The 16,130-nt window shown below is 55.2% G+C and overlaps 1 protein-coding gene across 1 annotated transcript; it reads left to right on the top strand.

Annotated features, from left to right (window-relative positions):
- Positions 1-6: 6 nt before the first annotated feature.
- Plcb3 (phospholipase C beta 3) lies at positions 7-15,791 on the top strand. Its single transcript, XM_005351843.2, has 31 exons — positions 7-212; positions 2,649-2,726; positions 2,901-2,969; positions 3,057-3,197; positions 3,454-3,533; positions 3,615-3,668; positions 3,763-3,838; positions 3,954-4,054; positions 4,770-4,936; positions 5,019-5,165; positions 5,995-6,235; positions 6,387-6,471; positions 6,552-6,738; positions 7,348-7,553; positions 8,760-8,856; positions 8,934-9,018; positions 9,248-9,372; positions 10,177-10,331; positions 10,423-10,584; positions 11,135-11,234; positions 11,316-11,420; positions 11,596-11,687; positions 13,209-13,362; positions 13,449-13,484; positions 13,617-13,809; positions 14,151-14,277; positions 14,373-14,449; positions 14,541-14,630; positions 14,715-14,772; positions 15,017-15,103; positions 15,184-15,791. The coding sequence occupies exons 1-31, from the start codon at positions 114-116 to the stop codon at positions 15,385-15,387; spliced, it is 3,678 nt and encodes a 1,225-aa protein (XP_005351900.1). The 5' UTR covers positions 7-113; the 3' UTR covers positions 15,388-15,791.
- Positions 15,792-16,130: the final 339 nt, after the last annotated feature.

Genomic DNA, 16,130 nt, shown 5'->3' with positions numbered 1-16,130 from the left:
GGCGCTGACGCCGCGGGGCCGGAGCGGGCCGCGCGGGAGCGTGTGGAAAGACCAACGGCACCGTCGGTTCCCGTCGGGGCTCCGTGGGTCCCCGAGCTGCCCCTGGCTTGGCCATGGCGGGCGCCAGGCCCGGCGTCCACGCGCTGCAGCTGGAGCCGCCCACCGTGGTGGAGACCCTGCGGCGCGGGAGTAAGTTCATCAAATGGGACGAGGTAAGAGCGCCTGTCCCCTGCTCTGCCCAGATCGGAGGACTCCATTCACATTCGCCTAGATGCCAGGGACCCCCACTTCAGCGTTGCCTGACCACGGCAACCCCCCAGTCCAGCCTTGTACTCCGGAAACTTGAGTCCCCTGTCGTGCTAGTAATTGAAAACTTTGTCCCCCCTCTACCCGCAACCCAGTTCTTCAGCTGTGGTCAGTTAGGCTCTCCACTCCTTGGCGTGGAGACTTTGAACCCCATTAAATCCTGTCCCGCTTCGTTCTCTCTTTCCCACTCTTGCCAGACGAATTCTGGTTCTCCGATACTGGTCTGGTCCCTAGACCCCTGCGCCTGGCACTGGACTCCCACGGGACGTAGGGCATCCTTGTCCTGGGTGAGGTGTCACTGGGGATCCCACTCTTCCCAGGGCCTCGTCTGAGCAATTCTCTTCTGCTCATCACTTTTCACTCTGTCCTGGTTGATACCCCCTTACCCTGCTTCAGGATTCCAGCGAGCTTTCTGTTCAGGTGGAAGCACCATGTTACCCCTTACTTGAAAGACTTAGTCCGTCTCCAAGTTCCTCCAACACTGGGACCTTTGCTCTCCACTCCTTAACTTAGGAACTTTGAACCCCAATAAATCCTGGCCCCCACTTTTTACTGCCTTTCCCCTGGTACTTACCCGATGCCCACCTGCGGCTTCTTATCCTGATCCCACGTCTCACCCACGTTTTCGTACCGTTCCCTTCCCTGCACCCTGGGCCCCTTGCTCCCTAGAGCCTCAACCCAGCGGCCTGAGTTTCCTTACTGTTCCTTCCCAGTTGGGCCATAGGCCTGGAAGACGCTAGGTTTCTTTCCGGCTGGGTGGGGCAGGAGTGGGAACTAAGGGGAGGGGCTGGGGGCGTGGCCTTAACTGCAGGTGTGCTGGGCAAGGGGTGCCTTGGCACTGCCGCGGCCCCAGGAGACCCCTTCCCCCAAGCCAGCCTAAAGGGAAAAGTTTCTCCTTTTCCTTGTCGTGTGATAAACCCAAATAAGGAAGTGGAAACAGGGAGAGGGCCCGGGGTGGGGTGGGGGTGATAAACACAGTTTAGGACTGAAGAGCCAAGGGGCCTGGATGGCCTTTGGAAGTTAGGCCCCTAGGGGAGGTCCCGTGGGTGCTCTAGGGATAGTACCCACAAATCTTTCCTTTCTACTGGGGGCTGTATAGTCAGGCCCAGGGCAAGGTTGGGAATCTCCTAGAGGGGTTGGGACCCAGTATCCTCCAATTAGAACTGAAGGACCATACAGCCAGAAGGTTTAGGGACCTGCGTCCCTGGATCAGCTGCTATCCTTCTGTAAACCAAGACTGCATGGGTGGGGCTCCGCAATTCCCAGCCTTCTGACTGATGTCCCTGCTGGCTGTGAGGTCGTTGCTGAAACCAGGAGCCAGGGGCTGTGCAGGAGTCTTGGCTCTGTTTTCCAGGTCCCAGGACTTTGGAAATGTAACCCTGCAAATCCTAGCTTCTCCGTTCCTTCCTGTGTAAGATGGAGGTGGTGGCAGGACATACCTTACAGGGCTTTGAAGAGCCTGAAAGGGGGTTGTTGAAATTCAGGGTGTAGAACTGGACATGGTCCACAGTTGGGACCGTGGGACTGGGAGTGTGCACTGTTGGTGGCAGGATTGTGTAGGGCGCCAGTATGGGGAGGGGGATCCTCTTTTGGCTCAAGGGGAATTAGTTCTGCTGGCTGGAGTACATAAGCCTTTGCTGGTCCTGAGCATATGGGGTAACCCTGGGCATCAGTGACTGGGTCCTTTCAGAAAATAGGCATATTCCTGCTATCCTGCCCTCCTGTCAGTCATCTTAGAGCTATTAGGGAGAAGGGGAGACTCCTGCCTCGTCTTCCTGGAGGTCATGGAGGCTCTTCTGTCACTTAGGGTGAGCCTGAAGGCTACGAGGATCCTAGGAGGTACAGAGTGGTGGGTGGTGGGCTTTGAGGCAGATTTTAGGGTGCCCAGTTTTTGTTAGGCAAGGGACGCTGAGAGGCTTTATGTCCAGGCTCCCAGCATCCTGCTTTCATTCAGTAGCCGTGTGCTTCAGTAAGGGGACTGTGGATCAGGGGAGTCTAGCCTCCCTGTCCTCGCAGGCCTTCAGGGGAAACCGAGGCTGGGATGGGCTCTCCTGAAGGTCCCCACACGAGTTTCATGTGTAGAGAAGAAAGGAAAGCACAGGGAAGGGTGTGGTGGACGGTGGGTGATGGGGCCAGAGTAGTTAGTAGCCTCTGGGATAGAACTCAGCGTGAAGGTGGAGCTGGGAGGGGTGTTGGGTACCAAACCTGAACTGCTGAGGACTTGCCTTCATGTCCAGGAGCACCTGTAGGCTGCTGCAGCTTCCTCTTGACTCACTGGTGGAAACGAGCTTGGGTAGGTCCAGGACCAAGTCTCACTCCCTAACCCTCTGTGCTGCCCTCAGGAGGCCTCCAGTCGGAACCTGGTGACCCTGCGTGTGGATCCCAATGGTTTCTTCTTGTACTGGACAGGACCCAATATGGTGAGGGTTCGCTGGTGCTACTGGCTCAGTCCTGGGCCCCTGTGGGAGACCTTGTCTACTTCTCTTGTCCTGGGGATGAGACCTAGCCAGGAGTTGGGCATTCCTCAGCTTGAGTGGGGAGATTAAGGATCCCTCATAGTTCTCAGACACAAACCTTGACTCTGGTCTCCATAGGAGGTGGACACGCTGGACATCAGCTCCATCAGGGACACACGGACAGGTCGTTATGCCCGCCTGCCCAAGGTGAGGGATGAAGCCTTGTACTGATGGGACCAAGGTTGTCAGGGGACAGCACACCCCTTCTCCTCACCCTTGGTTTTCACTACACAGGATCCCAAGATTCGAGAAGTACTGGGCTTTGGGGGCCCTGACGCCCGGCTTGAAGAGAAGCTGATGACAGTGGTGGCTGGGCCAGACCCAGTGAACACCACATTCTTGAACTTCATGGCCGTGCAGGATGACACAGTCAAGGTGGGCTGGGGTCAGGAGACAATCCAGGAAAGCAGATGCTTCACTGGAAGACATGGCGTGGCCCAGGCTGGCCTCAGACTCAAGGCAATCTTCCTGCCTAAGTTTCTCAAGTGCTGGGATTACAGGTGTTTTACAGCCACCACTCCCAGTTTTGTCCTCTTGATGTCCTAGGTACCAGACCCTGTTCCGGATGTAGGCTATGAGTGCGCCAGCCTCTCCATCCCCTACACCTCTTCTCCCTTGTGCTAATTTCCAGGTCTGGTCGGAGGAGTTGTTCAAACTGGCTATGAACATATTGGCTCAGAATGCCTCCCGGAACACCTTCCTGCGGAAAGCGTGAGCCCTGGGTCACCTTGGGGAGCACTGGGGGTTCAGCTGACCAGTCCCAAGGTCTGACCTTCATACCTGCCTCCTCAGATACACAAAGCTGAAGCTGCAGGTGAACCAGGATGGACGGATTCCGGTCAAGAAGTGAGCACCCCTTCCCCCTCAGCATCTTCTCTCCTGCCCTGACCTTGGTGATCTTTGCCCCCCAACTGACCCTGACCCCTCCCACCTGCATCAGCATTTTGAAGATGTTCTCAGCAGACAAGAAGCGGGTGGAGACTGCGCTGGAGTCCTGTGGCCTCAACTTCAACCGGGTGTGTAGGGCCGGAGCCGGGGCCGGGGGAGGGGGGGTAGGGTGGGTGTCACGGTGGGTGCCCACTTTCTGGAACTTGATGCCCTAGGTTCTCACCCCACACTCCTCACCCTTAGAGTGAGTCCATCCGGCCTGATGAGTTTTCCTTGGAAATCTTTGAGCGGTTCTTGAACAAGCTGTGTCTGCGACCGGATATTGACAAGATCCTGCTCGAGATGTAAGTGGCCTGGGAGTGGCTGCCACAGGCTTGGGCTCTGCCCCTGGCTTCTGCTCAGTGTTCTTTCTAGTGGAAGTGGTGTGGGTGGGCAGGTCAGAGTAAGAAAGGGAGGACCGCTCGGTAGCGGTGGCACACGCCTTTAATCCTAGTACTAGGGAGGCAGAGGCAGGTGGGGCTCTGTGAGTTTGAGGCCAGCCTGGTCTACAGAGCGAGTTCCAGGACAGCCAGGGCTGTTACCCAGAGAAACCCTGTCTCAGAGAGAGAGAGAGAGAGAGAGAGAGAGAGAGAGAGAGAGAGAGAGAGAGAAGCAGGAAAGGGGGGACCACCACAGGATGCTCCTGTGGTTTCTGGAGCTTGATGCCATTCCTTTGCCACAGGTGGCTTAATCATCCCACTTAGGATGGGAACCAAGGGGCTCAGATATGTAGTAGGACCTGCCTGAGCCAACACAGTGTGGGAGGACAGAGCCAAGATTGGTCCTGGGGTCTAGAGCCTCAGAGTGGTGAGTTGAGCCCTGGCAAATGCTGATGCCAGTCCATCTTCTGCCTGACGCTGTTGAGTGCTCAGGAGTGGACAGGGAAACTGAGGCCCAGAGCGCCAATCTGTGGCTGCTGAAGTTAGGTGCAGGCCTTCCCACTTCTGTCTCCCAGGGTGAGGGCTTAGCATGAGGTGGGAGCTGAGGCTACAGCCTGACCCAGCTTCTGGGCCCCTCCAGAGGTGCCAAGGGCAAGCCGTACCTCACTCTGGAGCAGCTCATGGACTTTATCAACCAGAAGCAAAGAGACCCCAGACTCAATGAAGTGCTGTACCCGCCACTGCGGCCCTCACAGGCTCGGTTGCTCATTGAGAAGTATGAGCCTAACCAGCAGTTCCTGGAGCGAGGTAAATGGCTGGTGGCAGTGGGGCAGTGTGGGTGGGACAGGGCAAGCTCAGCTCAGCTGACCTGTTGGTACCCCATCCCCAGACCAGATGTCTATGGAGGGCTTCAGCCGCTACCTAGGAGGGGAGGAGAATGGCATCCTGCCGCTGGAGGCCCTGGATCTGAGCATGGACATGACGCAGCCTCTGAGCGCGTACTTCATCAATTCCTCACACAATACCTATCTCACTGGTGAGTAAGAGAGAGAGAGGGAGCAGACACCCTTCCCCAGAGTCAATATCTCTGTCAGTATCACTTTATGGGTGGCTGTCCTTGAGGTGTCCCTGGGGAGGGGCTGAGGGCATGTCTGTTGGCATTGTGCAGGGACAGATGCCTGGGTAGGAGATAGATGGTTTAAAAAGGGGAGGGTGTGTGTGACTCAGGAACAGGGCACTAGCCTCCCACTTGCATAGCCCCAGGAGAAGCAAGAAAGGAAATCAGGGGATATGGGGAACATGAACCTAGGGGCAGGTACACAGAATGGGGGGTAGTGAGAGAAGACCGGGAAGGGGAGACAGGAGCAACCCTGGTCTGGAAGGCTTTTGGACTCAATATGAATGGCAGAGAGGTTCTTGGAGAGTCTGAAGAAGAGAAAGCACTGGAACTGGCAGTTCTGTGGGACTGTGGTCCTCTAGGCAGGAGGCGGGGAGGCTGGTGCAGTCAGAGACAGAGAGCAGGAATAGACAGTAGATACCAGTTAGGTCCTAGGGAGCTCTGGAAGGTATCTGGGGAGTCAGGCAGTGCTGGGAGTGTGTGATGAGAGAGAATGGGAGCCTCGAAGGGAGAACCAGCTAGGCCTAACAATGCTACTGGATGCCTGCTCTGCTCCCACCTGGTGAATGCCAGGGACTGGGGGTTAGAATGTCTGCCCTTCTCTGAGGGCTTCTGGGGGAGATGGTACTGGCTCCACTCTGAGTGGAGGAGTATCCGACTGGCCAGAGCGTACCACCCTGGAGTTGGTCTGGGTCGGTTCTCCATGGACCGTGGTGGCCAGTGAGTAGTGACATAGCCTTCCCTGCAGCGGGCCAGCTGGCTGGAACATCGTCAGTAGAGATGTACCGCCAGGCATTGCTGTGGGGCTGCCGCTGTGTGGAGCTGGATGTATGGAAGGGACGGCCACCGGAGGAAGAGCCCTTCATTACCCATGGTTTTACCATGACCACTGAGGTGCCATTGCGTGATGTGCTTGAGGCCATCGCTGAGACAGCCTTCAAGACCTCTCCCTATCCTGTCATCCTCTCCTTCGAGAACCATGTGGACTCGTGAGTGGGCCTGCCCCGGGAATCTCTAGAGAGACCTCTGATGGAGGCACTCCAGAGGGATGCCCACACAGCCTCCTTTCATGCTTTCTTCACCTCTGAAACTGCCTCCGCTTCCCCTGGGAACCTCTGACCTCTGACCTTGTTCCCACAGGGCAAAACAGCAGGCCAAGATGGCCGAGTACTGCCGCTCTATCTTTGGGGATGCGCTGCTCATTGACCCCCTGGATAAGTACCCGGTATGGGGGTGTGGAGCTAAGGCAAGGGCGTATGGGAGTGAAGGGTGACTGAAGGGTCCTGACTTGTCCACACTGTCCAGCTCTCTCCGGGAGTCCCTCTGCCTAGTCCACAAGATCTGATGGGCCGGATCCTGGTGAAGAATAAGAAGCGACATCGGCCCAGCACAGGCGTCCCCGACAGCTCAGTTCGCAAGAGGCCGCTGGAGCAGAGCAACTCAGCCCTGAGCGAGAGCTCAGCCACCACAGAGCCTTCCTCACCCCAGCTTGGTATGGCCTGGCCTGACCTCCAGCCCAGATCCTAGCACTGACTTAACCTTTCACCCCAATGTCTCCATCACCCCAACCCCTGACCTCCTTCCTTACCACCTCAGCCGAGTGGTGACCTCTCATCCCTGACTTCCAACCTGTCGCTGCTGCCTGGCCAGGGTAGAGCTCTGGATTCTGACCTTTGACCTCAGTGAACTTCTGCCTTCAGCCTTCTGACACTTGACCTATAACCTCCACTGACTCTCCTCACCTAGCTCCTTAAAATTTCAGCTAACCTTTGCCCTGTCATTTTATTGAGGTCCCTCATCATTAACTGCTCACCCCATTAATCCCCACTGGGTATGGCTCTTGCTGAGCTGAACTTGTAGCCCAGCCTGTTACTATGTACCTGGCTGTTCAGGCTGCTATTCTGATTTCCTACTGTATGTAACGTTGACCTATGACCCCTCTGGACAACCACCAGCTTTAATGCCATCCAGATTCTGACCCCTACCCTCTCCCCAAGTTGTGCTTCTCTAAGATGGCCCTCCCCACGTACACTGAGCACAACTGTAGGCTTCCTCAGCATCAGCCTGTGGTTCTGACCTTTGACCCTCGGTCCTTGTCTAGGGTCACCTAGCTCAGACAGCTGCCCTGGCCTAAGCAATGGGGAGGAGGTGGGACTTGAGAAGACCAGCCTGGAACCCCAGAAGTCTCTAGGCGAGGAGGGCCTCAGCCGGGGGCCTAATGTTCTCATACCTGCTGACCGAGAGGATGAAGAAGAGGATGAAGAAGAGGAGGAAACATCAGATCCGAAGAAACCCACCACGGATGAGGTCAGGACTACAGGCGGGCACGGGGGCATTTGCTGAGCACCTGCTGGGTGACAGCCATTGTCCTGGTCAGCTGCTCTCCTAGAGCTTGATCTGTGTAGGTCCCCAGCTTAAGGAGGTATGCAAACCATCCTAAAAGAGTTAGGGCACAGACCAAGGAGATGGCTCCCCTAGTTAAAGTATCTGCTTCCACATGCTTGTGCTCCTCACACGCAATAAATAAATAAAATGTAATAATATAAGAACGAGCTAAGGGGCTGGAGAGATGGCTCAGTGGTTAAGAGCATTGCCTGTTCTTCCAAAGGTCCTGAGTTCAATTCCCAGCAACCACATGGTGGCTCACAACCATCTGTAAAGAGGTCTGGCACCCTCTTCTGGCCTTCAGGCATACAGACAAAATATTGTATACATAATAAATAAATAAATATTTGAAAAAAAAAAGAAAGAAAGAAAGAACGAGCTAAATGTGCTGGCACATGCCTTTATTCTCAGCGGCAGAGGGAGGCAGATCTCTGCACCTGAGCTCAGCCTGGTCTGTCTACACATTGAGCTCTGGGCTAGTAATTGCAAAATAGAGAGATCCTGTCTCAAAATAAATAAATTAATTTTTAAAAAATGTTGTTAGGGTACAGGACTGGCAAAGTAACAGTCCTTACCATACAATCCTAGTGGCCTGAATTTGATACCCAGAAGCCAAGGCAGAAGGAGAGGACTAACTCCTGAAAGTTGTCCTCTGACCGGCATGTGTGCACCGTGGCAGCAAGTACCCACACTTAGACACACACTCTCGCACAGTGTGTGGTGAGAGGAAAAGGAACTGAAGCTAAAAGTTGAAGGAAAGGAGGACACAGAATTGCAGCGTTGGCAGGGAGGTTGGGGCACAACCTAAAGATGTTGTACTAGCGTGTGCTAAGGCCCTGTGGCAGGAGAAACCAGCACAAGAGGAGGAGTGTCAAGAGGAATAGTGGAGAGTAGAGGTCACAGAAAGGTCACTATGGCTATTGTGAGAGGGTGGATTGAGAGCAGCCCCAGGTTGGGGAGGGTGTGTGTTTGCAGGGCAATGAGAGCCTTCTATCAAGGTGATATCAAGGAGTCTTGCAGGAAGTGGCTGGGCAGTATGGCTGCAGGTGTGGGAAAGGGCTAGCCCCCCTTTTAGGGGTACAAGTAAGGGACCTCTCGTGCCACTGACCTCGGGTTTTGGGGCCACAGGGCACAGCCAGCAGTGAAGTCAATGCCACTGAGGAGATGTCGACACTCGTCAACTACATTGAGCCTGTCAAGTTCAAGTCTTTTGAGGCTGCTCGAAGTAAGTAGGGATGGGAGACTGAGAGCTGGCCCTGCCAGGCCCTGCCAGACCTTATACTTTCCCTCCCCCACCCACAGAAAGGAACAAGTGCTTCGAGATGTCATCCTTTGTGGAGACCAAAGCCATGGAGCAACTAACCAAGAGTCCCATGGAGTTCGTGGAGTATCCTTCCCAGGCACTGGGCTGGGGTGTGGCTAGGCAGGGACTTGCAGATGCCCCAGGGATTTGCCCCCATCTGCACGGGGACATCAGTGGGTTGAGGTGTGGAGGCTCAGGGATGATATGGGTAGCTTTGCTAGGAGTGGGCTTCTGGGACCATGGAGATGGGACTTGAAGCAGAGGCTGGCAGAGCTTGGTCACTCTTCCCTATGGCCCTGACCACCAACCTCAGATACAACAAACAGCAGCTTAGCCGCATTTACCCCAAGGGCACCCGTGTGGACTCCTCCAACTACATGCCCCAGCTCTTCTGGAATGTGGGTTGCCAGCTTGTGGCTCTCAACTTCCAGACCTTGGGTGAGCTCTGGCCCTCAGTCTTAGTTTTTTTGTTGTTTTGTTTTGTTTTTTTGTTTTTCAAGATAAGGTTTCTCTGTATAACAGTCCTAGCTGTCCTGGGATTTTGTAGACCAGGCTGGCCTTGAACTCACTGAGATCCACTTGCCTCTGCCTCCGAGTGCTAGGGTTAAAGGCATGCGCCACCACTGCCCGGCCCTGTCTTAGGGTTTTTATTGCTGGGATAAAACATGTGACCAAAAGCAACTTGGGAGTGAAGGGGTTTATTCCATCTCACAGCTTACATGCCTATCATCGAGGGAAGCCAGGCCAGGAACTGCAGCAGAGGCTGTGGAGGAACCCTGCTTCCTGGCCTGCTTCTACTTGCTTGTTCAGCCTGCTTTCTTACAGCACCCAGGACCACCAGCCAGGGGTGGCACTGCCCACAGTGGACTGTGTCCTCCCACATCAATTAATCAAGAAAATGCACCACAGGCTTGCCTATAGGCCAATCTGATGGGGGGGGGCGATTTTCTCATTGTTCCCTCTACCAAAATGACTGTAGTTGGGATCAAATTGACTTAAACAGGCAGAACATCCTCCTTGACCTGGACCGTTTACTGACTCCTAAATTTACCTAATCTTAGGTCCCAAAATTGAACCCAGACTTTCTCTGGAGCCCTGACCTTGCTGACTGGACCCCTACCTGTCTATTTGTTCTTGCATCTCTACCCTGGCATCCATTTAATCTTAGCTCTGGTCCTGGACCTCGAACTCTGACTGAACCCCACTAGGCCACTTTACTTACCCGGCCTGTGTTACTTACAGACATGCCAATGCAGCTCAACGCAGGTGTCTTCGAATATAATGGGCGCAGTGGGTACTTGCTCAAGCCTGAGTTCATGCGGCGGCCAGACAAGTCCTTTGACCCCTTCACTGAGGTCATTGTGGATGGCATAGTGGCCAACGCCTTGCGGGTCAAGGTAGGTCCTGAGGGGGATCGGGCCTCAGGTGTTCCGAGGGTAAGACACACAGTAGCTGCTTTACTTCCCTTCCTGGCCTCTCCTACTGCAGGTGATTTCGGGGCAGTTCCTGTCTGACAGGAAGGTGGGCATCTACGTCGAAGTGGACATGTTTGGTCTCCCAGTTGACACAAGGCGCAAATATCGCACAAGGACATCCCAGGGGAATTCATTCAACCCTGTGTGGGATGAAGAGCCCTTTGACTTCCCCAAGGTAAGCCTGCTCTGTGGCAGATCAGTCTAACCTGACTTGGCTGTAATCAGTCTTAGAGCAGGGGCCAGGCACCTGATCAGAAAGTGGGAAGGGCAAGTGACCCTCCAGGCCCTGCATGTCCCATGGTCAGGCTTGGGGTCCCTGGCCTCTCCTGGGTGACAGGAGGAATAAGGAGAGGGAGGGCTGCAGGGTAGGGATGATGACAACATTGTCCTATCTTGTGTTGTTCCTGTTCCTTCCCCACACGAGGGACAGACACTGCCTACCTCATCTCCAAGGCAGGAAGCACTTGCCAGAGACCACAGCTCCAAGCTTGCACCCTCTCCTACGGTCCCATGGGAATATGACCTCTACTTCTGACTGGGTTGAAGTACATCCCGAATTTATACACATGGCTCAGTATAGTTGCTAAGCAGGCCACAATGCGACCTGACCTATCTTGTCCAGTGGATGGCCCTGAGGGCTTCTGACTGCCTGTGAGCTGAGTTTCTGTGGCAATGGCATAGTGGTCCTGGCTCTGCCCCATAGCTCAACAGTCTGGACCCCACAGGTTGTGCTGCCCACGCTGGCCTCACTTCGCATTGCAGCTTTTGAGGAGGGTGGCAGATTTGTTGGGCACCGCATCCTGCCTGTCTCTGCCATCCGCTCAGGTGAGTCATGGGCTTTGGGTAGCACTGAGCTGACTTGGGGATTTGGCCAGGATAGATGATCTTGCCCTCCTGTCCATCCAGGATACCACTATGTCTGCCTGCGAAATGAGGCTAACCAGCCTCTGTGTCTGCCTGCCCTGCTTATCTACACTGAAGCTTCTGACTACATCCCAGATGACCACCAGGGTGAGCTGGGGCAGTAGACCAGGGCAGGGTCCAGAGGTGGGAGCTGGGCATGGGCATGGCTGAACTAGGAGCCTCAGTTCACATGGGGTCAGGCATCCCACACTTGGAGCCCTGGGCTGGTAGGAAGAGTGTGACCTGGGTTTGGTCTGAAGACTGGGCCTTCTGCTTCCTCTAGACTATGCAGAGGCCCTGATTAACCCCATCAAGCATGTCAGCCTAATGGACCAGCGGGCCAAGCAGCTGGCTGCTCTCATTGGGGAGAGCGAGGTGAGTGGGCAGCAATGGTGGGAGGCAGGGCTAGGCCTACCTTGACTCTGGGGACCAGTGGACAGCCCTCCCACAGGTACCCCCATCTCCCAGCTCTGCCATCTGATGCCTCTCCCCAAACTGAACTGTTAAGTGTCTTACTGCGGATCCTAGCTTCCTGTCTCGCCAGCTCAGCTCAGGCCTGCAAAACCTGCTCCCCTTTCTGGGCTCTTTTATCTCACTCAAACCTGGAAATGATGTCAAGTGGCTGCTAATTGCCAACGTACTGCCAGGCCTGGTGTGAGGTCAGTCACATCCTTGGCTCACTGCCATGTCCCTCAGAGAGGCTATGGAAGTGGCTCAGGTCTGTACAGCCTGGCTGGGCTTCCAGCTTGACCTTTCTGCCATGTCCCTCAGAGAGGCTATGGAAGTGGCTCAGGTCTGTACAGCCTGGCTGGGCTTCCAGCTTGACCTTTCTGCCATGTCCCTCAGAGAGGCTATGGAAGTGGCTCAGGTCTGTACAGCCCGGCTGGGCTTCCAGCTTGACCTTTCTGCCATGCTGCACTTTCAGGAGCTTTGGCTGATTTGCAGCAGGCGTGAGGGCTATGGGTTTTTGCTTTTGTGTGTAAACATGTTTGCACGTGTTCACATATATGTGCACATGGTTTTCCAGAGTCACACTCCACCTTATTTTCTCAGATGGGTCTCTCATTGAGCTAGAGCAGCTGGCCAGGAAACTTCAGGGATCTGCCTGTCTCTGTCCACCGTGGCCCTGGGGTTATAGACATGAGGACCTGCAGTCAGACCTCCTCATGTTTTTATGGCAAGCTTACTGAGTCAGTCAGTTTTCCAGTCCCCTCCTTCCCTCCAGTGCTGGATAGGGATGGAGCCCAGGGTTTTAAGCAGGCCAGGCAAAAGCTCTCCCACTGAGCTATACCCTCAGCTCAGCTGTGGGCTCTTGGAAGAGGATGTACCCATTTGCACTGATTTGGGTTGTGTCTAGGCTCGAGTTTCTCAAGCTCTACATGGAATCAAATATTTGGGTATACGTACACAGGGGCATTGGAAGTCAGGGAGGCGATGAGGAGGTAGTGGCTTCAGCGCCAGGAGCAGAGGTTCAGCCACATGTCCTGACCCAATCCCCATGGGGCCTGTGGCGGCCAGGAAAGAGATGACTGCAATTAGGGCTGTGAGGAGCTATTAGTTGAAGAGACTGGTGCCCGCTCTGCTGTTGCTTCCTCTGCTGATTAAATTGGGAGCTGAGCATCCAGGGGGAGGACGGACCACCAGGCAAGGGTGGGAGGGACACAGCGGAGGACTCTTGGGGTCAGGCCAGGCTTTTCCAGAATCATCTGGGAGTTGTTGAGGACATGCAGTGATCTGGTAACACACAGCTTTCCTGGCTGGCGTGGACAAGGGTCTGCCTATTGTTTATCTTTTTATTGTGCAGGCAGAGGGAGCTGGTAGGGGTATAGGGCATCCAGAGGTGGAAGGACCCAGAGATGGAGAAAACATTTTTGGAAAGAGTTTTCTCTCTTGCAGGCTCAGGCCAGTACAGAGACATATCAGGAGACGCAGTCTCAACAGCCAGGGTCACAGTTCTTGCCCAACCCCACACCTAACCCACTGGATGCCTCACCTCGCTGGCCCCCAGGTCCTACTACCTCCCCCACTAGCACCTCCCTCAGTAGCCCAGGTAAGGGGAAGCTTGTCCTCGGAGTGGGCCAAGGGGAGCCATGTGCTGCTGGCTCTCAGCTTCTCACCATCGCCTCTGCTCTCCAGGGCAGCGAGATGATTTGATTGCCAGCATCCTCTCTGGTAAGGGATACAGCCTGGTCTGGGGTGGGGCCACCTGGAGGGCATCTACCGCACCCATCTCGGTCATGCCCAGCCCACCTCACCTGCTACCCTGCCTCCTTTTTGCTTGCTACCTACACCTCTCCCTTTTAGAGGTGACCCCTACCCCTCTAGAGGAGCTCCGAAACCACAAGGCTATGGTAAAGCTCCAGAGCCGACAGGATCGAGACCTGAGGGAACTGCAGAAAAAGCACCAGCGCAAGACCGTGGCCCTCACCCGCCGCCTTCTGGATGGTTTGGTGCAGGCCAGGGCTGAGGGCAGATGCCGGCCCTCCCCCGGTGCCCCGTGAGTGCCCTGAAGCCTGGTACCACCTTGTGGAGGGAGGTGTGCATGTGGCTGTCCATGCTGGGTGGGCATGCTTGGATGACGGGAAGGTGGAGAGAGATTCCCATACTGGTCCTCACTCTTCCCTGAGAGGAACATCTCATCTGAAGTCCCCTGCCAAGAAGCAGGAACCGGCACCTGTGTAAAGCTAACGGTATAGCTGCTGGCCCCTCCTGGTCCTCTTGATTTGCATAGCAGACCTCACCTGGCTGGTGCCTGCCACTGCCTCCTGGCACGAATCCCGCTCTTAACTGTCCTCCTATGCCAGGGACATGGCATTATTGAGAATGTTCTCCCTACAGAGTCAGCAATCCTGAAGACATTAAGGAGTATCGAGAGTTCCAGAACCGACAGGTACAGATCCTGCTGGAGCTGAGGGAGGCCCAGGCAGATGCAGAAACCGAACGAAGGCTGGAGCACCTCAGACAGGTGAGAGGGACCTGTGGTGTAGGCAAGGAGAACCAGCTTACTGGGGAAACCTGTCAGCCCTGTGTTACCTGCTGGCTGGCTGCCTGTGTCCCCAGGCTCAGCAGCGGCTCAGGGAGGTTGTCCTGGATGCACATACAACCCAGTTCAAGAGACTGAAGGAGCTGAATGAAAGGTAAAGACAGAAGGTCCTGTGTGCGTGCGGTGGGACTCTGGTGCCAGGAGTCCTGCCTCTGACCCCCTCCTGTTCCTTCTTGCTGCTCCAGGGAGAAGAAGGAGCTTCAGAAGATCCTGGACAGAAAGCGCAACAACAGTATCTCAGAGGCCAAGACGAGGGAGAAGCATAAGAAGGAAGTGTAAGTGCGTTGGGGCTAGGAGCCATTGAGTGAGGGGAAGAAGGGAGATGCCTGGGCACGGAGCCATCCCTTTCCCCTCTGTAGGGAACTGACAGAGATTAATCGGCGGCATATCACTGAGTCAGTCAACTCTATCAGACGGGTGAGTGAGCCCCACCTCTCTCCTTCACTCATCAAAAACTCCGCTCTTCCATGCCTGGCTTGGTGCCATATTGCTCTCCAGAAGGCTCCTAACGCCTTTCCTCCAGGGTCTGTACCAACAACCTCTGGTGCCTGCGTCATATCTAACACCTTAAGTGTCCTGGGAGCCCCAATGCCCTGCTCCCTGATTTCAGTGCTCCCAGGTCTTGGCCCTCCTGCAGCTGAACTCCTGCCCTCCCTTGCAGCTGGAAGAGGCCCAGAAGCAGCGCCATGAGCGCCTCCTGGCAGGGCAGCAGCAAGTCCTCCAGCAGCTAGTGGAAGAGGAGCCCAAGGTGAGCCAGGGAGGAGGCAGGCAGGCAGGTAGCACAGGAGCTGGGCAGCCTGGCCCCTCTGGACACTCATCCTCTTGCAGCTGCTGGCCCAGCTGACCCAGGAGTGTCGGGAGCAGCGTGAGAGGTTGCCCCAGGACACCCGTCGATGCCTGCTAGGCGAGACATCAGAGGGGCTGGGGGACGGCCCCCAGGTGGCTTGTGCCAGCAATGGTCATGCACCTGCGAGTGGCGGGCACCTGTCCGGCGCTGACTCGGAGAGCCAGGAGGAGAACACCCAGCTCTAAACTGGCTGAACAAGAGGTGGCCACAGGACTGGGGTGGGCACTGGGCAGTGGGTAGAAGACACTAATGCTTTTTTTTTAACCTTTTATCTTTAGAAATTTTATTTTTTTAAAATCTGAAGCAAATGCCTCACACTAACTCCATTTTCTTGGGGCCTCTTTAGTCCTCAGCCTCCCTCTCTAACCTCAGGCCTAGGAAAAGGCTGGGACTAGTATGCCATCGCACTCATAAAGATGGGTGTTCCCCATTTCCAGGGAGCAGTAGGTGGAGCTCTGGGAAGTAGAGGCCAACCCTTTATATTTGGGATTTTTTTTTTTACGTGAATAAAAGTGGACTTGAGGGACCCTGTGCACAGTGTGGTTTGGATGAAAGCGTTCTAGGCTCTAGCTCAATTACTGCCATTTCCTCTGGGGCCTCAGTTTCCTTGTTTATAAAATGGGGTTTTGCCATTGTGGTCAGACTCGTAGCAAAAGTTTCAAGGTTTTAACTTGGTGGCCTTGCCCAAGATCTGTGGTGACCTCATTCCCTGCCAGAGGTGGCTTTGAGCTTTTTGCCTCTGCCCTGAGCACCTTGGTTCCCCAGCCCTCTCACTTTCTTCTCCTTCGGCTTTTCCATCTCTTTGCTCGGGCTCAGACCTTGCGTCAGGAAGCCTTTCCTGCCTCCCTTCCTGTTGCCTGATATGCCCCAAGCACCCAGCATCTCCTGCCAGGGCTACTGAGGGCACCACACAGGGATGAGGTGGCTG

Source organism: Microtus ochrogaster, chromosome 8, assembly GCF_000317375.1.
Source record: "Microtus ochrogaster isolate Prairie Vole_2 chromosome 8, MicOch1.0, whole genome shotgun sequence".
Taxonomy (NCBI): domain Eukaryota; kingdom Metazoa; phylum Chordata; class Mammalia; order Rodentia; family Cricetidae; genus Microtus; species Microtus ochrogaster.
The sequence above is the reverse complement of the archived record's forward strand: the minus strand, read 5'-3'. Positions and strand labels throughout refer to the sequence as shown.

What these genes read in the sequence shown, in the direction of transcription:
- Plcb3 (XM_005351843.2), top strand. Translation starts at nt 114, where the DNA reads ATGGCGGGCGCCAGGCCCGGCGTCCACGCGCTGCAGCTGGAGCCGCCC. An exon ending in ACACAATACCTATCTCACTG is followed by an intron (nt 5,166 to 5,994) that starts GTGAGTAAGAGA and finishes CCTTCCCTGCAG; the next exon opens with CGGGCCAGCTGGCTGGAACA. An exon ending in AGAAACCCACCACGGATGAG is followed by an intron (nt 7,554 to 8,759) that starts GTCAGGACTACA and finishes TTGGGGCCACAG; the next exon opens with GGCACAGCCAGCAGTGAAGT.